A 26754-nucleotide genomic window follows, 5' to 3' on the forward strand; every position below is an offset into this window, starting at 1 on the left:
TATTCATCGATTACGTAAAATTCTCGTATAAAATCAAAATAACGCAGGATGTTGTTTTTATAATCTAGGAAGGAAAATGCCAATTCTGTTCCCAATTTTATCGATGCAATTATCATTGAAGCTTAATTAAAATGAAAAAGCGCTAGTGTAGCAAATGTGTACTTGTCTACAAATAACTAAAAGAAAAACTAAATAGGACAAAAAAAATTTGTCTTTAATTAAAAGGTTTCAATGAGCGAGACTATTCGTAATTATATGTTCCCTCGTAAAACTTATTTAAGGAAATTATTAAAGGAAAATAAAATGTTTTAACGATAGAGCCACAAGCTGTCGCTATAGTGGCTTTTCATAACGAAAGTGTTAATTAAATTTTTTCTTTTTATATCACTGTAGAATTTCGTTTTTCTTCGATTTTATATGTACCAATCAAGATTAAATCTTTTCCACCGGTAATTATTGATAATTATGATATGAAATAGCTTCTTTCCAACTGTATAGCAATAGAAATGTTTAAAGCAACAGCGATTACTTACAAATGATAAAATTAGGTTAATAATAATTACTGCTTTATAATGTGCTTGAATATTATTAAACATGGAAGGTGGTCTTTATTTCGAGGCTAATACTGGAGTTCTGATTGCAGTAAGAAATTCAGTGAAATTAACGTTAATTGCTAGTTTTCAATAAGTTATCGTGCTAACCTGTATTAATTTCCTTAGCTACTGACCTAACTTAATCGTATAATCGATCGCGTGATTACTATAATTTCCATAATTTATTTCAAGCGAATTTATTCATTTTTGTATTTCAGACGTATTTGTTCTAGTAAAAATATTTTTATGCAAGACAAACTAGTTATCGATTTAAAAGAAAAAGACCTTATGTTGATCGTTGAGAAGTTGAGCCATAAACAAGGCTCGACGAAAATACGACTTCATGGGAATCGATAAAACCACCTTTTTTCAAAGATTGAAAAATGGATATATCTACGAATGTTCGAGGAACTGTTGGTCGTTAAAGAATTAACGCAGAGATCACAGTAGCTTGCCTCTAGACTTCTTGAGAATTATTTGCATTATATTTTTTACGTTTTTCGGCTATCGTATGAATAAAATATCGTGTTTTCCTTGTAAGTATACGTTTTCTAGAAACCCGCGTTCGCATGAAATTACGATTTGTTATTCCGCTTCGCCGTGCAGCACGGTTCGATGTAAACTGCTTTTGATGCTTTGAGAAAACATTTATATTCCCCAATAAACTGAAAAACATCCTGTATATTGTTTCGATGACGAATTGTGTGTACGTTGGTTCTGTCCAAAACAGGCCTTCTTTTAATTCAAATAAACTTTGTTTACATAATCGCTTTATAAGCTATTTTATAAACTGATAAATTTAAATTTATAAGAATAGTTCAAAAAACTTGTGTTTCATAGGCTTAATTTTCTACACTTGCAATTAGACAAAATAATTAAGATGCTTGGATAATTGCCTATTATCATAATTTGCAATGACAAAACTAATATTTTATTAGAAAAACTTTAGGATGTAGAAAATATAATTACTTTATTTTTAAAAAATTGTTTATTCGAAACATTCGCCAGTAAAATGTGTATTACATACCAAAAAAAATAGCTTTTACGGTGTTATTTCTTTCAAAAGTCTAAATAAAACGGAATAAATTTATTTTCACAAAGATTCGATCGAAACGATATACATACGGCGATCGCATCGATTGACATTCGCGTTGAACTTGATCTCGCCGCCGCGCCGCGCCGTCGATACCAATGCATCACGGCATAAATCGTCTTCTGGAGTGACGCGCGACGCCAGCAGATAAAATCTTCGGATGCAAAATGAGCAAACTAAGAGTTAGAATGCGGCGCCTGAGCGCGACAACAGGGGGGAACGTTGGAATACGGAATGACATCCGGCTGGATGACTCTAGTGGGTTCCTGGTATCTTGAAACTCTTTGGAATTCTCTTCGGTGGCCCGAATGCCTGCGCCCCCAACGGAGATTCTTTCCGCGTACGTGATCTATGCCATTTCGTCAGGGATAAAAGCGCTTCAAGTCAATATACTGCTACTAAATCGTACTAAACTTTACACTGAATTAGAATCATACAATCACCTGTACACTTAATTATGCGAACGCTAAAGACATTTTTAATCTTGGAAAATTGTTAGACGTTTCGTTGTTTACCATATTTGCGGAAGGAATTTTATTTTTCTGGTGTTCACGCGTTTGACGTCATTCTTTTAGATGCGTGATTTGCAGAATTAATACGCTAATGCAACAATTTATTTGATACATTTAATTTAGACTTCAAACAGAAGAAAATAGTATTATTTTGAGAAAAAGTACAAGATAGAATTTATTAGGATGTCCGAAAAGTTTCTTTCGTTTTATAAAGAAATAATAGACGCACAATGTTTTTTGTTTTATATTAGTTTATTGAATTATGCACAAATGTAATAAGAGAAATAGAACGAAATGTATCATACCTAATTCAATAAAATAATATAAAACAGAAATTGTTGTTCATCTATTATCACCTTATGAAACGAAAGAAATTTTTCAGACAACCTAATAAATATGTTTTGGTTGATCGCGTATTTTACATGTAAGTTGCAATATTCCTGGCCATTTATAACAAAAACACGCATTTTCATGAAATCGGTATGCAACATAAAATTACTTTTAAACTACCAAAACTACTGACACCGTTGTAAAAATTGAAAATTGAACTTGGAGAAAAATCGCTGCTCTACCCAAACACAATCTACAATTTCGTTCCAACAACGGAGTCAATTTCTATCCAATCGGTAGAAATATTCCCGAGTCAGAGTGATACGAGGAACGAATGCATTCAGATTTCCGGTCTTCGTATTTCGGATCACGGCTGATCTCAGCAATCTTCACACCCGAATCAACCGATGTTTCAATATATAAGGCGAGTACTAATCCAATTCCTACATATCTTCGTACGAATTCCAGTCGTCTCTCAATATTCCATGCAAACTACAAACATTTTGTATGCAAACTGCAACCTGTTCGCACGTTTATCTATACGCGATTCCTTTATTTCCAGATCCACTCGCTTCCATTAACATGGACGTTACCGATAATCGTGAAACCATTCGAAAACAATTTTGCTCGAGCATATTCCACAGGGACATCACGTTTCTTGACTACAGTCACAAGTGTGCAGTCGCATTTCTCGTGACTCTTCCTTTCGTTAGTCTGTCGTTGTGTACCAAATTTTTTCTAACTTTGAAAATCGGTCGACGATTCTTACTCGAGATTCTCTAAGTTCATGGGGGTATGTTTTCCTTGGTTTGAAGGCGTAGATCGACGAAGGCGTTGAGAACGATGCTTTAATGCAAATACGTTTCGTACAGCTCGGATGCGATAGCACACGTCGTGCTCGAGGTGGCGGATAATAATCAGAACGGAACGCGGCGACCTGAAGCGTAAACGCAAACGCTAGCTGCAGTTCTCGCGCGCAGCAACGCTCTATCTGCATAGCTATCTTCCGATCTCGGTAACACGTACGCGTACCGCGTGCACACGCCGGACGGGCTCGAGCGCGGAATAAATTCGTGTCCTCGACGTCGCGGGGGCTGATTGAAATTTTAAGCCGTCGAACGAGCCCAGATTATGGGAACCGACCATGAGAACCCGCGCAGGACACGGAGCAGCTTGATCACCGAGCTGGCGAGGCATTGTAGTTCTGAGTTTATTTGATTCGTGCGTGGTGGATGAAAGAAATGGTCATGGTTAAAGATTTCAATAAGATTCAAACGATTTGTAGAAGTAGAAGTAAATTGACGAAATTTATTGTGAATGCTTGCAAATGCTTGTAAATGGTATTTATTCGTAGAATTACATTTGTAGCAATAAAACAGTTTTGGATGAAACAGATCAGGTAAATGTATAATAATAATCCAATGTTGTATAATTCAAACTGAATTAGAAGCATACTACCGCTTGACGACTTACTAGTTACAGCGACCGAAAGAAGCTTGAATCGATCAAGCTCTTTTCTTGTGCAAGCTACAACTCTTCGAAGCAGATATCACAATTTGTAGTTGCATTCACGTTGACATGCCGCAAAAAGCTTTTTATGATAAATACGTTTCACAAAAGAATTAAAATCCTGTGGAATATGATTATTTTGTAAGCCAAAATTCGCAGATAACTTAGCAGAAAACTAAGCTTGAAATATATTTTCATTATATGATAGTTCGTATAGCTGGTGAAACTATAATCCCATTTACTGTCATCAAGCTGAATCGTTTTCTTATATAGACGTCCATTAGAGGATGTTGCACAGGGTTAAAACAGACATCATTTTGTAATTTAGTCGCCGAGGGTCAAACGATTTACAGCAACTCTCACAGATACGCGCATCAAGGAGAGATGTACCGCTCGTATGTAACTAAATTATGCGTCGGGCATCGTGCCCGATGTAACAACCTTTCGTTCCGACTACTACCAATCGATTTCTACATCAGACTGAAAACACGTGCTTGCCAGGATTTATACGCGAGGTCGGTTGAAACGATGGTCCATCATAAATTCTTCGAACGATACGATGAAAACAAGCCCAAAATCTCTACAAGCTTCTTTTTTCCTTTTTCTGGTTTAGTAAGATTAGAAATCGCACTCCCGTTGTTTCGTGACGCGATTTCCAAAAGTAGCTAGATCAAGTTTCTACACGAGAGTTGTAATTGATGTGAACACACTTCACTCCTAAATATACTAATCGAAGAATCTACATTTTATTTCGCCTTTTGATGCAAATAAAAGACTTGACGTATTTTCGCTGCGATGTAAGTTGTAGACTGAGATTTACATTCTAGTTTCAATTTTAAAAACGTCTAGAGAAAGTCACGTGTCTAATTTTACACAAAATTAGAAGTTTCCACATAGGAATACGGTAAAGATTCGATGAATTAATTGGAAATAGAGAACGAAAAGCCTCCAAGTATAACAACTAAAGAAGTATTCTCGCCGTTTCTATTTTCATAATTTCTAACAATTTTTTTTTAATTGTTCTTCCTGATTACTATAAAAACTTCATAAAACGACACCATCAAACTCATGGATCCTTCTTCTTTCGCCATTAAACCAAAGCATTAAATCTTGATTTCCTCAATAAAGTTGTTGCATGTTTTTCCTCATACCGTGCAAATGAACTTTCACTCGTTACCGTCCCAGAGAAATTTAACGAAATTCTCCGGAAGATCGCAATTCATCGTGTTTCGATGTACTCTACACGAGCTGATGGGACGCCGTGTTCCAGCAAGAAATTTCAAGCGAGGACTCGCAACCGAGGTGCTGTAAAAGCAAGCTCACTTTCGGCGACCTACTGACTCACCTGTCTCCTGTGTGCCAGGTGAGCGTCGCAAAAGCTGTCGCGGCCAAGCGATCGAGCTGCCGATCGTCGACCGCAAACATTTCTCCATGATACACGATCATTAAGCAATAATTCCGAGCTGGTGATCGGCCACTCGGCCAATCTGTTACACAGTTTGTCCCTCCTACGCGGATCCCATGCGAACGGGTAGCTCGGTTGCGTTCACGGAGGCGTAAATTGCGTAGGAATAATAGAAGCTGATCGCTGACACAATGAACGACATTCCCGCGCATGACAATCTCCACTCGACGGCATAATCGTTCCACGGAACCTTTCCGCTGTTGGCCACTTAATTAATTTACCCAACATTCCAGCCCATTATACCAGTCCCGTGTAGCTATTTATTTTTACAGAGAACGTTTGGGAAGTTATTATAGTTATTGTTTCGTGGAAATAGGCATTTGTGGACTTTTTTGAGACACTTGTGGGAATGTGAAATTTTTCTTGGAATTTTTGCAATGCCTAAGGAGTATGCGATAAAAAGAAATACGATTTATGAGGAGCTAATGAGCAGGTATGTATTGAGTAGTCGTTAACATACTTGTTAGAAACAATTGTATTAAAATTTCCGAAAACATCCTCGCAACCTTTCCTTTACCTGTGGAAGCGATGACAAACATCTACATCAGATTTGCTATCCTTCGCAATACTCAAAGATCAGTTTATAAACTGCTGTTGATTTCATGCTTTGCACAGCTCTCTGGTGAATAACAGTTTCTGGAAATCTAGGAAATTGAAATCATCGTTCTCGCGAACCATCAACCGCAATTACTACGTATCTTCCTTGCTATAATAAATATTTTCCATGAAAGCCATTCAAGTCTTTGACTTCGAGAACTTGCATGTTCGTGTGATTTGCACACGAGCGTTGGAAATATCAACAAACTGCAAGATCAGCCCTAAATTTGACACGGTCGAAACAAGTCTCCTTAATCGTTTTAGACTTTGGAATCGAGGCTGTCGATGAGCGCTACTTCATTCCTTTCGCGACGAGAAAACAAGGATCCTGTTTGTACGACGTTCGCAAGGCTCCTTGGCAACTAATCTCGCCGCAAATTCCATGGCCAAACTTTCAAAATAACCAACGGTTACCAAACAATTGAGTTAACCGATTAAATCAACTGTCCGATCGACGAATCACTTTCATCAATTAATTATTCGCCAGCTTCGAGGGAATTGCATATTACCCAAAATATCGTTTAATTAGCGCAAGCTTTGGGCTTTAAGTAATTAATTATAAATACATATTACGGATAGATAAATTATAAGATAGACTACTACTATTATACTGTTATTACATGTTAGATATTACTACATATATTCATCTTATATTCTATTTAAATGAGTGTGAATGCGAATGAATGTATTTGAATTAAATTAACATGGTAAACTATGACTTTTCGATATTTCAAGTAATTTCGTTAGAAGCTATAGAATTTTGTTTCAGGCGGTTCTACAATATGTAAATTTTGAAAGAAGATTTTCGATGTGTATAATCTTTCGTGAAAATCTTCGTACACTCCACAGAAGGACTATTCCTATTAAAACTAAATACTACAAAATTTCACTGTCAAGCTAGCGCGTTTTACACCAACGCGATTAAAAGAGGTAAGAAGTAAGTTTGTAATACCATGCGTTATATAAGTGTACGGTTCATGTATCAACTGTAACAAAACTTGTTTTTCGGTAAAAGAAACTTTACATTTGTCATAAGAAAACTGCTTACGTAACTCCGCAATGCACGAAAATAATTAACAAAAGCTCTTCATCTAAGTTACTATCTTACCATGAATTTTCCACGAACGTCTCCTATGACATATTTAAACACTCGCCTGATGTCTCGTGGCTTATTTCTCTAGCAGCAACGCGAACATTTTAAGACGCACTAGCCAGTTCCAGCGCGTACCATCTGTCCAATTAATTCCGGCTGTTCAACGTAACCGCTTAATTAATTATCCGCGAAGCAATTAATTCGCTCATGGCCCCGTGTCGGTGAACATAGCTACAAAGCCTCGACTATCTAGTTTGCTTGAAAAAAGCAGTAAAGTTTCGCGTCATTCGCCTAGAAAGAAGGGACCCATAGCGCGATCAACGACAAGCTGAGCAACAGATGACTTAAACGGATCTCTGCTACTTTTTACGAGCGATGACACAAGCGTTTTTGCTTTTTCTCCCGATCGTGCGAACGTGGAGGGTCTACCAAGCCCATCCACGAACCAAGGGAAACGCACTCGAGCCCTCGATTTCATCATTTTTCTTCGCTTTTGGCCTTTGACCTCTCAGGCCCTGCCTCGCCTTCTTTCTGTTCACGAAATATTCGTATACGGAGGATCCAGAGAAGCTGACGTTCTCAACCAATCGAAAAACGGGAGAATACGATAGGATCGAAAACTGAACTCTGTAGGGAGCTACTTGACTGGGAAAGTAACCTTGACCAAATCTCTTTGACTGCTGGGATCCCTCTCGTGAAAGAAATATGCTACGTAGAACTTTTGACGGTTGAAACTTCGCAGCGACAGCTTCTGTCGAAATCGAAATGCTTGCATTTGCTAAAGGTTATTCTAATTTTGTACCTAGTTGAGTGTATTACTGTCGTAATAAATGTGAATTGATGTCTGATTATTTTTAGTAAATTGTGTATTTAGAAAAGCATTAACCATTTCTATCCAGACTTTTTATCTACCTTTTATTCGGGATTTATTTAATATACATATATCTAGGACCTAAATAACCGAATCTTTTTAATGAGATGAAGAAAATTGGATCACTAAATCCCAAACAAAATTTACACTCTATTTAATGGGAGTTGTATTAGTGAAATTAACGGAAGTAGCAATTATTTACAAACCATTTATAGAATGTAACAGATTTATAGAGTATCAGGAAAAGATCTTTCGAAGAACACACGCTAGATCTACCACTCGATAGAACATTAAATATGCTAAGTCATATTGCCACCAATTATCTTACGATTTTTTCACTGGCTATATTCATCGCCGTTAACTACTTACGGCTTTAACAGTAAATGTATTATATACTGTGTCTGAAGCGAATCATTCAAATATCGTACGCAATTCACATTCAGTATTTCATACTGTTCCAATATGGAACTAAAGTCAAAGCTAAGATTGAACTGTGATGCCATAGCACATACATATACGTATGTTCTCCCTTCATTGTGTGTAATCCATAACAAGATAATGAAACATGTTGATGATGCATGATAGATTCGTTCAAGCTTTTCGTATCTTCTTTTTATCACTTCCTGTGCGAAAATCATGGCAACAAGATAAAAAAAAAGACAACGCCAAACTGGCAGAAAATTCTGAGTCACGCAACGCTGCAGAAATAGTGGGAGGATGACGGACTGCTTCCGCATCGTCTTCGTTTTTAGAAGCAACGTTCGACGTTGCAACAACGTGTGCCGACCGATCGAAATCCTCTGTTTGCTCGGTGTAAATATCGGTTTCGATGTTCGCCTTGCAATGTGTTGACATGCATCGGTGCATTACGAGGTCTATATACACTACTTAGACGAGCTACATCGACGCACCAACACGATTCGTAAGAAATAATTGCTCCGTGGATCTCATGTACGCGGCCAGGTACAAGCTTTTGATTCTCGCGAATGGTAACCGGTCGCGCGCGTCTTTTTCTCATACCGCAGGAGCCTCGCGCCGTTTAAATTCGTTGGGTAGAGATTCCGAAACAGGTGTACCAATTTAGGCGGCGAGAGTAAGAAGGATTCCAATGATGCGGTATTAGTTACTATCGGTGAATATCTTTAGAGCTTGAATCGATGTAAGCTATTGCTCTCTCTTTCTCGTGATTTCATAAAATCGTTGATGATATTTAATCTGCATCCAAACATTAAAACGTACTAGAAGCGCAAGAAAAATATACCTACTTGTTAAAAAATGCTAAATAATTATACAATAAAAACTGGTCCACAATAGAATTTAAAAGAAGAACAATTTGAATTATTTAGAGATTATTCTTTAGTTATGACAAATATCCAGTAGCTATTAAAATTCCTTGTCTACCAGAGTGGAAGTTCTTGAGATGCAAATTTAATACGATTTCGCGTCAGTCCCCGAAACTGATAGGACGTTGAAAGACAAAACTTGAAGGCGAAAACTGGCTTACGCTTTCGGGTGTCATTCAAGGCATTTAGTTTTGTAGTTGAGGTCTCTAAAACAACCGTGCCGCGGTAAGCAAAGACAGAATAAAAGGAAAGGACGAGGGGAAATAAGAAAACGACGTGTTGGACCCGACGGTCATGGACGGAACGTGTTTTGGAATCTTGCACAGCGGTCATGGCGTCACATTCAATTTGTTGTGCACGGTTTCAGCGAAAACATCGATAAAGTAGATGATCGATTCCTAACTGAACCGTGTTGTGTCGTGTCGAAGAAGAGTTTCGTCTTATGAACGGGATTGTATTAACGCTTCATTAAAAACGTCGCTTACGTTCGACCGTGATTAAAATTATCAATCAGCGTCAGTGATATCACTTCACTTTGATATTAAACGTAAAACGTCCAACATTCTCGGCAAACAATTGCAGTCAGTTACAAAAATCTACATACGCCCGTTAAACTTGAAATATTGTAGCAAATTGAACTTCTACACATATTTGAAAAAATAACGCTAAGAAGGAAAAGTAAAAAAAAATATGCAATATTATAAAAGAGGAAATATATGTACCTGTTATACATGATAAAATTAAAGCTTCTAATTTCTAAAGCAATTTCTTTCTGCGACTTCTGCGAACTAAAAGTGAATAGCTCTTTAATTCCCATTGGACATTCGTTGGTATACTAAGTTAAATTCAAAGTCATTTTACATGCTTTTATGTTTGCGAGTGTAAATGATGTTGTAATAAAGAACATTTTTAGTTTTTACCGATAAATTGGATACACAAAATTCAATGGATGTATGTAGATTTCTCAATTGACCACATATGGAATATCTTTTTATAAAATAAAATTCTTTCACAAAATACAATTCTACTTTATAAAAAGAAATCGCGTATAAAAATTCACGTGGGAAACTCACGTTTACTTTGGCGAGATACAACTCCAATTCCTTATATGGATCCATCTCCGATTTAGTTGCGGTCAGCACCTTGCCACTTTCATTACCACTTTCCACTATTTTCAACTGATTCACTGTTTTCGAGATGGGTAAACCCGACGCGACACTTCCTTTCGAGCCATCGACATACAGCCCGCCGCTGTCTTGCATGGTCTCCATGCTCTACCGTCACCTTGACCTCACGCGCATTTTCTTCTGCACCTGTAACAGCGAGGGACATAACGATCAGTGTGATTCAGAAAGCGATCCAGTCGGATAATTGGAAGAAAGTTCACGACATATTGATATGCCTCGGTTAATTCCATGACCTTTGAGATAGAAACTTTATCGTGGCGCCATGTATCGTGTATTATCGTTTCGCAATTATGTATCCGTCTGACATCTTTCACGCACTTGATTTGTTTCCTAAACTTCGCTAGAATTGTGAACTGTGGAATTTTAAATAATTGTTTATCATTTAAAAATCAATTGAAATTCAGGTTATTTTACTATTATTAGAATGATACAATGCGTATCAAGCTAACTGTTACGTCGGGCGACACTCTACCTAGACCAGGCCACATACCGCGGGCAAGATGGGAACCAGATGTCCGCTCATTCTTACTGCGTACCCTCAATAGTCTTAAGGACCCATCATAAATCTCAGAAATTTGCTAGCTAAGGTCCTTCAGACCGAACAAACATCTCTTTACCGAATCGTTTCTAAACCTTATTGTTACTACGGGAAAGTTAGTTTTCTCACATATGATGCTTCCCACTAGCAACTCTCTCTCGGGGGCGGTTAGCACCCTTCCTCGCCAACCAACCTAGAAAGTTAACCAATTGACAGCGAAGTATTTCCTTCACTCTCCCAATGAAACCTTGCCCTTGACAAATCAGCTCCTTCTTGTAGATTAGACCCACCCACGACTAGCTTTCCTCCGACACAGCATCGTCACTGTACCTCACTTATTCTTCATCGTTAGAATAGTCAACATGTCATTACCGGGTTTCTATCCTTAAATCAATCACTTATGTAACTTATACATACGCATCAGTGTAATTATCTTCTTTACAAAGTTGTTGGAATAAACGTTAATTTATACCTGTTAATTCAGTATAACCTCAATTGAAGCACCTCTATTATCGTAACAGAAATCAGGGAATCGATCATTTCGTGGCGTCGATTATTTAATCGTAACGGGAATTTACGACTTCCGTTGACGTGCTTTCTCGCGATCGCGTCTCTCCGCGAATGGTCGAAGAAACAGTAACTTTTTAGGCACATGTCTGCGGATTGTTCTAATTACATTATAAACAGAATTACGTATCCCATTTTCGAAATTATAATTAACATATACTGTTTCAACTTGAATACATTATAGTCTGTGCTGAACATAATCATAGTAATAGCCTGTGTATAATTACATTCATCGTAGAAATATGATTTATTAGAATTTATGCGCTAGCTCTTGAAGGAATAGAATACGTAATTAATGAAAAAGTACCGGCCAATGCCTTCTCCACGCTCAAAGTCAACAGTATTACATATGTAATTTCAATTGGACCAATATTGATAGTACTGTAACACTAGTAAACCTAGTAGTAACCCAAGGACAGAGGAAGGAACGAAAGTTCTCAATCAACGAGTAATTTATACGGTCTTTAGTCAGCAAAAGATTTCCTAGTCCCTTTTAATCCATATTTGCTCTTCAAAAAGGCCTATAATTTATATTATTATCGTTGGAGATACAAATTAGCGTTTGAAACGATGAAATAGGAGAACAAAAGAAGAGACCAGGTGGATACCTACGGGCGAAAGGATTATAATTAGCCCTAGTGTGACTCACTACTAGGCTCGCTGCGTGTAGCGGCTCGTATAATCCCGGCTTGTCAAACACTTGAAAAGGGTAAAATGGCCACCTGCGCTGTTATGATTGCATTTGGCTAAATTTAGCAGAACCGTTCGCGTTAGTCACCAGAGCTAATTATATTTCGCAGATTAGTCTGCCCGCCGAAACGCGAGAAGACTGATCTGAAATTACTGCTGCAGTTTGTACCTCTTTCCCCCGCCCCTTTCTCTTCTCTCTTTATTCATGATCGTTTTACATCATTAAACTGATTAACGCAACCAACATTCTCTTCCCGATTCTCTTGCCGTTCTTACAATCGAGTTTCGTAACGCTCCATCTACAGAGAAATTCCGTTACAGTCTTTTGTTAAACATATGTGAATTTTATAATTACTTTGAATTACTACGGAATCGTATCTAATTAAAGTGTACAGTTGTGGAACCATGACAAAGTTGTTAATTTTCACTGCACGGTAAGTCATAACATAGATCATTTTTTTGTAATATCAATTTCATCGTATCACGTATCTCGTTTCTGTTTATTAGCGTACGTTATTATGTACCTAACAAGCCGAATAATTTAATAAAAGTAGCTTTCGTTACAAAGTCATTAATTATAGGAAATAGAACAGCCAACTACCTTATTAGGATGAACACTGCATCCCTAAGTCTCTTCCTATACTTCACTCTTAGTTGTGTTTCTCATACACGTATCTCCGTGTGGAAGCACTCTAATCACCCTGAGACTCTTGACTTTATAGTTTCATCCATTTCCTTGCTGAACATTCGCACGGAGTATAGGGTCTCTTGTGAATGGGTCTCGTTTCCACGAGTTTGGCGAGCATTTTAAAGTTCAACGGGTCTCTATCATCAGAGACCTGAATCACGATCGAGCGATCTACAGCGAGATCGTGTGTGTCGATTGCGCGGAGTCAAGTGGCATACTTATAGGGCATGATATGACTACCGTTTCATTCAGTGAGCCCGGCAACAATAAAGTTATGCTTGAAAACACGAGTCGCTTCGAGAGGCGCAGACGTAATATTAGAAAATCGCCGGATGTCTGGATCGCAATAACCTGTCGACACTCAATATGTCAGGTGATTTCACAGGTGAACGATGATGCTCGAGCAACGTCATAGCGATTTCATGATTTCCGCGCGAGAAACTCGCGAGGCCAACATGGTCTAACACGTAATAGATTCTTCCGTTAATGCTGTGAGAAGAAGAGGAATTATAAATATACATGAACACGAATGTAAGTATATACGTAGACAGCAAAACAAGTTACGAAGTATCTACGTTAGGTAATTCGGAACCTGTAATAAAAGTTTGTTATTATAATTTATCACTTTAGCTCGAAATTAATTGATTAACGTCGTATCGTTTATCGAAGGAATTCTTGCTCCCTCGTATACGATATTCCAAGTAATTATCGCATATGACTTGGCTGGAATTCGAAGAATAAAGACGTTACAACAAGCAAGAAAAACATTACCTCTCTCGAGTAATTATATTCGCTTCCACTTCATTAACGCTACGAGTTAATTTAAAATCCAGAAAAAGCGGCGCGTGGGTAGGAAATCAAATTATAAAATTATTTCCATGTACGCACACATATACGGACAATTTGGTTGTCGTTTGATAAATGTATCATTACACTTTACCGCTCTACCGTGAAATTAATTGATCCAACTTTTAATTAGAGCTCAGCGGCGATCAAAGATAGCGGTAATAATATAGTTAGAAAGTAGCCATTTATAAAACAGAGACTACTTCGATGCGTGGCACAGAGGTGAAACTCGGCGATCTGTAGTGTATTTCGTTATTGCATACACCTAAAATTGAGACATTGCACGATGGAAAATATTGTACGTCTGGATAATTATACGAAGAGACATACGCACGCCTCTACGCGTCGTTGGAACGCCGACCACGTTCGAATCGATTCCGCAAAACCGTGATTAGCCATGCGTCCGCCGTTTTATATCTGCCTGTCGGGTCCTGTGACGCCCTGTTAACTACCTGTGACGGCGATATACAACATCGATATTTAATTAATTTTTACGCAATGATCAAAACACACACGCTCAAATCAAGCCAAGTCTGCCTGGTTTCGTAGACCAGTTTCTCGATCGACGTTGATTTATTAGCGGGAATACGATTAGCGTCTGCGATTTCAACGACGACGATCGTATGTTTGTCATTCAAAAGAAAAAAAAATGGGGGAAAAATACGAGAAATATAAGAGAAAGAGGAGAAAAAAGAAATGAAAAACATTGGAAACTGGCGCTTGGCGTCGCGAAAGCTTTGTGCGTGGAGGCTCGAGGCGCCACTTTGACGCTACATTGCCAGACATTTGCAGTCGACACAAACGATTCGTGTTATTTCTACGATCTGAGCTATCCAGGTGTGAAGTCTCGCAGGATTCGTGCAATCGAGAATAAATTACTGACAATAATTTCTAAGCGATAAGAAAGACACGCGTCTCAAGGCGAGTTTTAATTCAGTCGAACCAACTGGTCGTGTCCACCGTGGTCGAGAATGGCATTTGATCGGGGTGAGGTATCGATACCACTCGAGGCATCGGTATCGAAGCTATTTGCCAAGCATTCTGACGCCCCTCGCGTCCCTATCGCGAGCCACAAATTCCCACGTCCCACGCCATCTCGGTGACAGGCAGTTGTCGACTGGAATTTCACCGACTGCTGGCTTTTCTTCACGAGGCAAGAAGTTGATTGAGACAAATTAAGAAGAGTTGTTGGCGCAGCCATTTTTGGCAATTAAACAGTTTTCAGTATCGTAATCTGAAAAATGCTAGTATTATCATTATATTGGTTTGAACAAAGAAGTTCCATGCAATAACAATGAGCGATAATATACATATACATTCTTATATCGGAGTAAGAGTTCATCGTTCGTTAATCGATTATGAGAAGAAATCTCATTTCTTTGATAAATCTGAATAACTAACATTTTTATCAATTAAATATTAATTTATATGCGGTAAAAGATGTTTTGATGCTATCATCGGATAAAAATCATCTCTAACATCGCTAACGTCATATGGGTATTTTAAATAGACGGAGTGGAAGAACGAGTAAGTTCGTGGTTTCATTCCCCTGGCACACTTGAATTCCTCTTTCTTTATGAGCGTACCGTAAAAGAACAAGGGCATAATTAAAGCTTTCTATTTTTGAAGATACAAATTCGGAAAAAAGCAGAGTGTGTCATAAATAAAGGAACGTTAAATAAAGATACGATTCATTACGGTTATTGCAATGAAACGTTTTTTTTAATGACATCAGCTGCAATTTTGTTGTTGTAAATTTCAATTGCAGTCCGCAGTACACGTGTAGGCAGTATTGAGTCATTATATAACAGTTATCCTCGAAAACATTGTTCTATAAAAAGGTTTCATATGTACCTATCAGATCAAACGCGACCTCCACAAATAGTTAAGTTCATCTAAACGAAGCTTGTTATGAGAAAATTTAACAAAATGTGATCTCAATGATGAAAAGAAGAATGTCTCATATATTACAATTATATTTAAAATGTACGATCACGACTAGACAATTTTTTCCGTTCCACTGCCATAAGGAACCGTAACGAAATATTTTCTCTCCAGCTGTGAATACGAAATATTACTGTTCGCCGTAATTCCATTCGCGATACCTCTATCAAGGCTATTGAAATAGGCGTTCATTGCTGACCTATCGCTGGCCACAAATTCCCACGTCCTACGCCGACATTGTCAAGCGGACACCAACAGTAATTTCGCCGACAATTCCTCGAACCGTACAGGTAACATGGAACAAGAAAAACGGTCTCTCTTTCCCTCGACAAAGGATCGCGATCGCGGTTCGTTAACATGTTGACTGTCACGCGAATTTTATATATTTTCCCCAAGAGCCACAATAGATCGAAATATACAGCGAGACATTTAATTTTTGAACAATATTATATTGTATTTGCACACCTTTTTCTGACAATCTGCATTGTTGAAAGCTTTTTGGTTCATGAAATTTGCTTTATTTTAATCGATCTAAAAAGTTTAGACCATCGTGATGCTCAACGTGTCAACGGTCAACAAATATCGAACCTTTATGCCTTCGCGCGAATATCCTTGCGCGCCTAAAATGTCTTGCATACCGTACATTAATAAATGGACTACATACATATGTCTTTACCGAATAAACTTATCGTTTCAATGCAAATACCACTGGTTTCACAGGCTGAACACGAGAAGTCGTTCGCGTTCGAATTATATTCCCCCCGCGCGTTTCCTTGATTTTCTGACACGAAATTTCCTCCTTCTTGTCCTCCCTCTCGAAACGTCACGTCGTTCGTTTCCGCTTACGATGATCGTCGGGACTTGCTAAAGAAGGAATCCGAGTTGAGACGTGCGTTAAATCATGAATTCTATCGCGCGTTACAGCGCAGAAATAATGCGATGCGCGACCAACGTCCAATCTCTCTCTCTTTCGCTCTTTCCATGCTCCTCTTTATGATTACGTTCCACTAATCCGATTACGCGTGTATGTTATTTCTGTAAATTACCGATAGGAGGAGTTTTGTACTTTATACAGTGGCTCATGAAAGTATTCAAATATTTACCATGGAAAACTTCGATGTATATATTGTGTGCCATATAAAAGGTTTTAAAATTTCATTAGCATTATAATGACACACGAATGTGATAACTGTGTTGGTAAAATTTGGAGCTAGTCTGAAGATGTATGTAGGAATATTAAGATAATTACTGCAAACATATATTTAATAAGCAATTAGTATACAGTATGAATATCTATCTTCGACGCACAATACTTAAATATTAAAAATGCTCCTGCTGAATATTGTGGTTCATCGATATAATGGATAATTGTCTGTTTAAATACGTTCATGATTTCTGCGAAATATGTATTTGCACTAAATATCCGGTAGCCTCTATATACGCTTTCTATATACACTGACATTCAACATGTTTCATATGACCTACAAAGTATATGCATAAAAGATTTCTACAAGTGTTCGAATAATACTTTCATGGGCCACTCTACATGTATACACAAACGTAAATTACTTTTGTTAGAATACATACCAAATAAGCATCTATTATTTGCTGGCACAAGGATCTTTCTAAATCAATCCTATCGAAGCGAGATATTTATAGCGTATAGAACACGAACACAGTAATCGCATGGAAACGACTGACGACTTTTAAAGCTTCATCTCCGCGTAGAAAATCAATTGCACGTGACGCTAGGTTATTTATTCGCGAATGTTGTAACGCCACGATGATACTCTCCATCGGCGCTTTTACGATACGTACATTGAAGTATGTTAATCACATGGCGTAAAGGCAATCGTCGAATTTTAAGGGTCGCATAAACACAACCGCGAAAACCCTTTACGCGGCCTTCCTCCTTCATAAAGTCGCACGACGGCACGCGGTCGTAACGCTTTAGAAGCGTGCCATTACGTTAAGGACAATTCCCTGTAACGGAATCGATAATAATATCCGCACTGGCCAGACACGTGGATACTTGCTCTCTATTATTAGCAATACGACACTGCATATTATCCCGTGTTCTTTCCATCCAGCGGCCAAAGACACCGTGGGCGCCGCGCTTTTTCGCTGGGACCGCTTGTGCAAATAGTTTCGACGCGGAGCATGCGTAAACGGCTAACAATGCATTCCCCTGCTTTTTCTCCATTCGCGAATTCTCCATACGATTCCCGAGTTTTTCGAGAGGTAACTCATTTTACCGCTCGAAATACATAGCTGTTTCATCTTCAGCATCTTCAGGCACGTTCCAAAGTTTTTCAACAGCTTTATTGCTAATTTTAAAATATTCCGAAGGAATTCTGGATATTTATTGCTTGGAAAAGTTCGTAAGTTTAGGAAAAAATTTAATTGAATAACGTATATATGCTTCATTTAGATAACAATTTACTATTGGATCGGATCGTTATTCTGGAAGATTTGTCTCGTAGCAATGAATTCTTCCGAGTGTTTCTTGCGGGTTTCTGAAATATTCAACTTCTCGCTACGAAGAGGACGTTTTGTAAAGACCAGAATAAGTGGTACTTGAACGATGATGTAAATTCTTGGTGAATTCTGAACATTCGAGTTAAGGTCATGTTTTGTTTATTTCTTCCATCGAAATATAAGAACGTAAAATATTTCTTGTTGAAAAACGATATTTTCATAAAACAAGCCATAATAGCGTGCATCCATAATTCTGGAAGAGGTAAAATGCGTAAACTTCAAACAGTGCAGAGCCTCCATTAGCATCTCTCATTGAACTATCTTACAAACATAAAGCAAAACACCGAAGTTCGAAAATCAATGTCACGCGCGTGAAAAGCCGACTTTCCTCACCGGCCAAAGGCGGGTTAGGCTCGATACATAAATAAGGACGAAAATATCTGGACAACGTAGCGGTTTATCGGCAAAAGCAACGCACGCTAATGACAGCGTGACAAAAATGTCTGCCCACCGCATCGAAACCGGATCATAATGCAGTGAGCATAGAAAGGTCTCTCTCTGCCAGCGGAGCTTCGTTCCACGCGGCGAATACGTCGCGCGAGCTTGTAACCGCGGCTCGGTTCTTATCGGTCGGATTTACGATTTCGATTAGCATGTGGCCGGCGTGTCCGCCTTCCTGGTGGCGTGGAGGCACTAAAAACAATTATCGCCCGATATATTCGCGAGACGCGGACGGACGAAAACGAAGAGGAAGACACCGTCTTACGTCTCGTTTCAGGCCGGTTTCGCGGAGCGTTCCAAGGCGGACTCAGCCTTCCGTGCGACGCATTGTGTGCAGTTTATCTTTGCGGCTCATAGCCTGCTGAGGCCACCAGGAACGTCCCAACAAGTTACGTAAGGTTAATTGCGGTCGTTCGGCTTGCCAGGCTGCTCCGCGCTCCTCGCCAACCTGTGTGATGCGTCTCTTGAAACGTGCGTGCATCGATGCCGATCGTTATCACTGGGGCCTTGCTCGCGAGGACATCGATATTTACGCAATTCAATCGCGTGAGAGCCCTGGATTGTTCTTTTCATATTGTTTTTAGGAGTATTTAAGGTTTCGTAGTTGTTAACAAACGATTTGATTTGAACAGGGATGGGGATCGAAACCTGATTTTTATTATGGATTCGCAAAACTTTGCATGGTCGCGATAAATTCGTAATCGATGTTTTAATGAAGTTGAATTAAGTTAATAGATTTAGGTGAATTTTTGATACGTACAGGAGAACTCCATTTGAACGTGTCAAGAGACAAACAGTTCATACGTTTGGAATTAATACGAGTTCATTGATTCTCCCTACCACCTACAATTTCTTATTCAAATAGTAGAAGTTTACGTTTAGATAAGTGTATTTAATCAACAGGAATCCCAATGAATAGAGTTCAGATGAGTAGAATTTTACCGTAGTAGAACCTCACTGAACCTCGTTTATCCGGACAAGTCGAGAGAAAAACAATTTGGATAATCGAATAGTTTCGACAATCTCTTCTTATTAGTTCGGATTTCGATAGGTGCTGATATTCGGAAAACTGGAACTGATCAATTGATTCTATATCACGTTCAACTGTCCCTTCTTTAATATGTAAGTACAATTCATTCTCAATAAAAAGAAATGATTGCATATGTTTATTATAAGAATACGTCCATTTAAAGTTGATCATTAACTTGTTCATATAAACCAACTGCAGATAAACGAGGTTCTATTACTAACTATATTTAACAATACAATCAATTATCTTTCCAAATATTAAACACAGCATAACAAAACAATAAATCTATTTTGTAGTGTGATTAATCATTCTCAACTACTAAATATAATACAATATCTCGGCCACTCATCATTCCACAGAAACCAGCTTCAAATTACCATAAACAAAATCGCCATCGTGAAAAATCGTGCAGCATAAGTGCAGCAGAACGTTATCATTGAACTTGCGCATCCCTTACACGCGTAGCTACACGAGAACGAGCAAACAATAAGCCACGAAAGAAGGAGCAAAGCACATTATGCGAAGATCGGTTGGTAAGGGCGAGCTAGCTGGGTCCTCGATCAATCACCCACGCAAAAAAGTTCGATGGTATCTTGCGGCCATGGAGACCGTCCTGGTCGTTTCTTCCGTCTGAAGGGACAAGTCGAGTTGCAACCGATTCGACAGGTTGGTACACATAAGGCGTGCACGCGGACGAGAACAGCAGAAAACGGAAGTGGGAGAGAGAGAAGGACGCGAAGGAGCAAAGAAAGCGAGATATACAGAGGACGAGAATCCGCATGACAAGCTTCATCGACCAGTCATGCTTATCGCACACCTTAAGGCTCGTTTGCAAAACAAATTATTGGAAGGATAGTCTGCCGAGCTGGAGGAGCCGGAGGAGTAAAATGTCTTTTCCATATTTATATACGCATGTGATACAATCGTGCTATGCACTGTCTTCCATAGAGAAAATAATACTATATTGTTTGTTTAACTCGCAGTTTTCTTCGTATTTCATTAATTATGTAGTTTTTTGCTTTCATACGAGAAGTATAAACCAATAATTTTTATAGATAAATTGCATGGTCATAATGCATCTAACGAGACATATAAAAATAAAGTAGAATAATACGATAGTAAGTAAATCTAATATTGAATTACACGATGGAAACCACAGAAAATAATGAAGCCTGTGTCCTCTTCAGTTTCAGAATTACACGTTTTAACTAAAAAGAGTGAAATGCCGATTAGATACCCAATCCTATGTCGTAATAATAATTTAGAAAGCGATCTTGGAACTTCTTTTTAAAAGAAATTTATTCTGAAAATTGAAACTGTTATTTTTTTAATGCATAAATGGATAATTAGAGAAGCTCTGACGAGCTAAAGTTGATCACATTACACGCTTCTTTTTTTTGCTTTTACGACATATTACCTATAGCTTACTTAAACATTCCAAAGATTTAATCTGATAGAACTAGCAGCAATCATGCGGGTGTTGTAAAAAAGTAAATTCATTGGAGTTCCCCTGCTCCAAAGTTATTCGTTAAGAAATATAGTCACCATCTACGACGGCGTATCATCACACTTTATCGAACGTTCCGTCACGCTTCCTGGATGTAGGTTTCGAATGAATTTTCTGATCATATCATTGATATTACGTGTAAAAGTCAACATGGTCCCTTCATTTCTATCCAGGGAAAAAGGGGTATTATATCAAGGAACACGTCGTTCAGATATTTTATGTAACTATCCATCGTGTTCCACGAGATACAGTAAATAACAGAAAATGTGAGTTATTTTCGAACGTTTCCATGCGTATTATTGTCACGAACAGGTATTTGCGAGCTGCTGAAGCTATTCATTGTGCAAAGCGTTTACACGACAGTGCGATATGACGCGCGAGTCATCCTGCAAAGATAAAATTCAATCACACGTCAGAGTTACATGGTTTTTCCATATGAAGATCACAAGATAAATCATCAAATACGTTCTTCACTTTTTTTAACGTGGAATCGTTCGTTCTGTGTGCTTCTAATTGTCTGGAAATTTATAAATAAACGTAAAAGTATACGCAGAAGAAAAGGCAGATAAAAGATCGTTAATATACTGACCGAGCAAACGATTTTTCACAAATGAAATGAAATTGTTCTCGTTTCTGACTTGGATACGTGCTGCGTAGCCCACTTTGAGAAAGTAACGGAATACCTCGGCTCGAAGAAGCGGAGGCGTCGAGCTCATAGTGTCAGCAACACCTTTATGGGTTTAACACTCGTTAAACGTTTGTGTACATTTAGTTGAGTAATGAAAGGTACGAGTCGAGACAGGTACATAGGCTACTTCCATCGGTGTGAACAAGTCTGTAGAATTCCTAGTTGCTTCAGGACTGCATGAAGCTTCGAACATGTTAAGCTTCAAACGGAAGCATCGTCGTAATACTTCAAATTACAAGTTCACAAAACTTAACATCTCTTAACATTTCGTACAATAGGAAGGCTAACATATTGTTGATGAATAAATTCATCAGGAAATGGTTTATCTAAATGAAAACGTATAGCTCCATTTCTTGGAAATTTTGCAAGTACGTCCACCTAAACAAAATTTGTATTGATGATAAAATGACTTCTTCGAACCAGAGAAATTTCTACTTGAAATATTTTTTACAGTAGATAGTTCGGGCGATAATCGCAGAGCTTCATACTTTGGAATACCCTGTAACGGTTTTTATTACGATTTTGAAACAAACGAATCTATCGATATATAGAAACACCGAGCATGCGCTCGATGAAGGATTTGGAAGCAACAGTTAATCATACACCCAGCTAGATTCTTTTCTATTCTGGCTGCCTCTATCCTTATCGACGTCATAAATTATTCAAATTACGAAACAACCGATAACTACGACAACGGTAGAAAAGATAGGCAGTGGCGGCGTGGCTGATCTCAAAAAGACAAAATGAAGGAAGAAAAGAGGAGGAATAGGAAAGCTCGTGAGCTAGAGTAATCGCGGTGCGTGGTTCCACTGTATCTCACACGTGCGAAGGATATCTCGACGAGAGAATAAGAGGCAATACATAGTTCCTCATCGAATGGATCCTCGGTGGTTTCGAAACTGGTTTCGGATCGCGACGACTAATTGGAATTAAATGCAATGCTTCCCCCTAGTCGCCATTGCTGACGCTCGAATGATAAATGCTGTGATAGCGACAATAATTAGAGGTACACGGTATATCCATTCCTACGCGAAGCTGTTCCCCATCGGGACACCTCGCCGTCACAATCGTCCTCTTCCCTTGGCTAGTTAATCACGCGACTCTACGATTCCGACTAGCTTCGTTCCTTGAAGATAAACTTCGTTATTATGTGGCGCTTATGCGCGGGTCTTGAGGATTTGTCGATCCTTGGCCACGTGACGCAACGATGCCGTTATGTGTCGTCAGAGGAAAGAGAGGGAAAATTCTTCTGAACCAAACGTAGATGATCGGGCGATACCGACTACCTTAATTGCTTGAATACCGATTTGTACGAGAGACCAATCGGAGCGAAATTCGAAGATTCAAAGATTATCTGCATAGAATGACATTTGTTTGTGAGAAACGTAGAGGTAATAGGAAGGAGAATTGAAATTTGAATGGAAACTCTTTGTGATGGATTTTGATAGACTTATGAATGTAGATGAGAGATGTTAAAATATGTGACAGACACTCTATTTTATAAAATGAATTGTAGTTAGAATATTCTTATGATTGGCAGATATAAAATAATTTAGAAATAGATCATCATAGTATTATGGTAAAGGTAATAGGAATTAAGTTCTGTTTATTAATAAATTTTGTATATATTTTTAAACTATCAGAAAATGCTTCAAATATTTAACAATTAATTGTGCAATATAATATAAAAATTAATAAGAAGTCCAGAAATTTTCCACATCCTTTAACACCTTCGAACAGCGAGAAACTAAACTTGGCGCACGAAAACTGTAATTTATATGTAAATCTTAACACTAAATTTGAAAGTTCAATTCTAATATCTAATACATGAGGATGCTAACGATATGTCGAGCTATAAACACAATTTTGCCCCAGTAACCTACAATAAGAAACTGCTATAATCCGCTTCTACAAGTCATGATCTTGTTACATGAAACTTGCTATTAACCTTGTGTATTAATGAGTTGAAATCAAGGAACACGATGTATGTACGATCATTCAGCGTATCCAAATTTACCTTGTAAATGAGGTTTAAACGCTGGCAGCTTAGAAGAAAGCGTCGCACCACCCAACTCGAGTAGCCTGAACAAAAACGGCGGACGTCGAGTCAGACACGTCCGACAAACAAAAAGCTCGCGACTCGGACGGTTGCCAGGTAAAATTCAATCTCAGCCGCGATAACTCCGTACAAGCGAGGCCGTCGCTGCGTTAATCGCTGTGCACTACCTGATCGTGCTCGTTGCTGCGGGCTGTTCAGTGGCCACGAACCGTAGCCGAGCATTCGCGATTTATTTACGTCGGTGCACCGTAATCATCGCGTCAACTCGAGTAGCACGATCATAATGACGACCGGTAATTACAAAGTGTATTACGATTGCGACATAACCGTTGCCTCCTCGCACCCTACGCATTAAAGTGTCAAAGAGTAGCCGACCAACCGCGCTTTAGGTCAAGGAAGAAGGGATTAATGTTTTGACATACATATATATTCTTGGCGAAGGATTAAAGAAATACATATGGGTAAGGTCAGGAATAATCTGGACATAGAAGACATGTACGGTGGTTCATGAAAGTATTCAAATACATACCATACATAATACTTATGTAGATATACAGGGTGGTTGGTAACTGGTGGTACAAGCGGAAAGGGGGTGATTCTACGCGAAAAAAGAAGTCGAAAATATAGAATAAAAATTTTTCGTTTGAGGCTTTGTTTTCGAGAAAATCAACTTTGAATTTTCGCTCGGTACGTATGCACTTTATCGCGTCTCGTTATAACGGATCTCACTGTAGATCGTTGTCTCGATGGAAAAATTTAAAAAAAGAAAAAAAATTAAAAAAAAAATTTTTATTCTATATTTTCGACTTCTTTTTTCGCGTAGAATCACCCTCTTTCCGCTTGTACCACCAGTTATCAACCACCCTGTATATTATGTATTATATAGTACATTTTAAAAGTTCTTTAGCATCGTAGTTAGGCACGACTATCATGGTTGTACTGATGAAATTTTATAGCAATTTGAAAACGTATACAGAAATAAGAAAAACAAACATACTAGTTTAGTTATGATTTTTTTCAACAAAAACCAATTATTTCTATATAGATCTTGAATCTACCAATATGAGCCTTCAATATCGATAGACAAATGTTTTTCTTTTTGTTTTATCTCGCGACTTGGCGGAGGAAAGCGTAAAAACGGGGAACGCAAGCTTCGTACTATCTTCTTGCCGTACGTTCAACGGAATGTCTAATAAAGTCTGAGTCATGTCTGTTGGCTACCGCAACAAGAACTTGGTAAAGCACAAAGAGACTATATACACTGCCGGACGGAACATCTGATCGATCGGTAAACCGTGACGAAGAATGCCTGAGGGAAAGGATTGTTAATGATCTTGACTCTCTGCCTTACCTACTCCGGATTCACTGACGAGGAATGTTCGAAGAAAAACCGACGTTCGTCTCGCTTCGTAAATATGAGTCAACCAGCCACATCGCTTAGGAAAACGGAAATTCGCAACAGCTCTGCCAGCCAGACCGGTTGTAAACGCAAATGAGAATGTAACAGACGAGTTGTAATCATAATGGTTCGCCGCGATTTTCGACGGGATCCGAATCAGGCCTTGCTCAGCTGTTACCTTACAGAATTAGCGTAATCGACGAAGGTCGACGCAAACTGAACGACCGTTTCTCCGAGTGCTCGTCGAATCTGCGTCTCTTCGCGGAGGAGCGAAAGAGAAAGAAATAGACTGGAACTGCCCATTCCATAAGAGCTGTTTAGAACCATTAACGGCTGCTAAATACCGCGAGCATCCAACATCCTGGGTAAGCAGGCTCTTTCCAGTTCTCGTCTCCTTCCATTGAATGTCTTGTAGCGGGTTCCTTGCTGGGAGAGAGAGGTTGCGAGGAGGCCTTGCAAGGTTACCTATCTCTTAGCGAGGTCTATGAACCTCCTTCGAGTTTGTGTTAACGAGTCTAACGTTACCTAACTTTCAGTTCTCATATGTCAAAGGGTCTTTTAAAAAACGTATTGAAAAATTTATGAAACATTATTTAATTACATTAGGTATTTAATTATACCGATTGTAACATAATTGATGAAACATCCCGTATTTCTTTTTTCATTTCTGGTTACTGGTCAAAATTGATTTTAAAAGATAATCACAGAGCAGATTCGTAGCTAGGGGAAAACTATATGTATATGTTGGTAATCGCAAAATGGATGCGTTTAAAACTAATCATAGTCGACTTTGTAATAAAAGGCATAAACTTGGCGCCACTTAGAATATCGTTAAGTAACTCCCTTCATTACAATGTTGACACGTCGTGTTACTTATTACATCTTCATCGTTAATTGAATGTTACTATGGTGTGTAACATGTAATTATCCTGACGCGCACTTAGAGGAATTCAAGGTATATTGAAAATACGACGCGATCGAGATGATTACATGACGAAGGTTATTACTGAAGCATGACTTACAGTTTACCGCTTGCACCATCTAAATTTACCCCTTGAGTACTTAATGAGAGGTTTTAGGGAACGTGTAACTAGAAAACATCGAGTTGGTACCTTCACGGGTAGCGAACACGGTGTTATCAGTGTCAATTTAACAGGATCTTTAATTTCAAAGAAATTCGCGTTTGTGGTAGTTTACAAACTTCGTTCTCTAATTGAATAATAAAT

At 38.5% G+C, this 26754-nt stretch overlaps 1 protein-coding gene across 2 annotated transcripts in view; it reads right to left on the reverse strand.

Annotated features, from left to right (window-relative positions):
• The window catches only part of LOC117209702 (rho GTPase-activating protein 7), a 351526-nt gene that overhangs the window by 309630 nt on the left and 15142 nt on the right, over positions 1 to 26754 (reverse strand). For both annotated transcript variants that reach the window (XM_033451991.1, XM_033451992.1), the window contains exon 2: positions 10480 to 10719. In XM_033451991.1, coding sequence (XP_033307882.1) covers positions 10480 to 10677 — 198 coding nt within the window. In that variant the 5' untranslated portion in view covers positions 10678 to 10719. The remainder of the gene's footprint in view (positions 1 to 10479; positions 10720 to 26754) is intronic.

Source organism: Bombus bifarius, unplaced genomic scaffold (assembly GCF_011952205.1).
Source record: "Bombus bifarius isolate JDL3187 unplaced genomic scaffold, Bbif_JDL3187 scf7180000008190, whole genome shotgun sequence".
Lineage (NCBI taxonomy): Eukaryota > Metazoa > Arthropoda > Insecta > Hymenoptera > Apidae > Bombus > Bombus bifarius.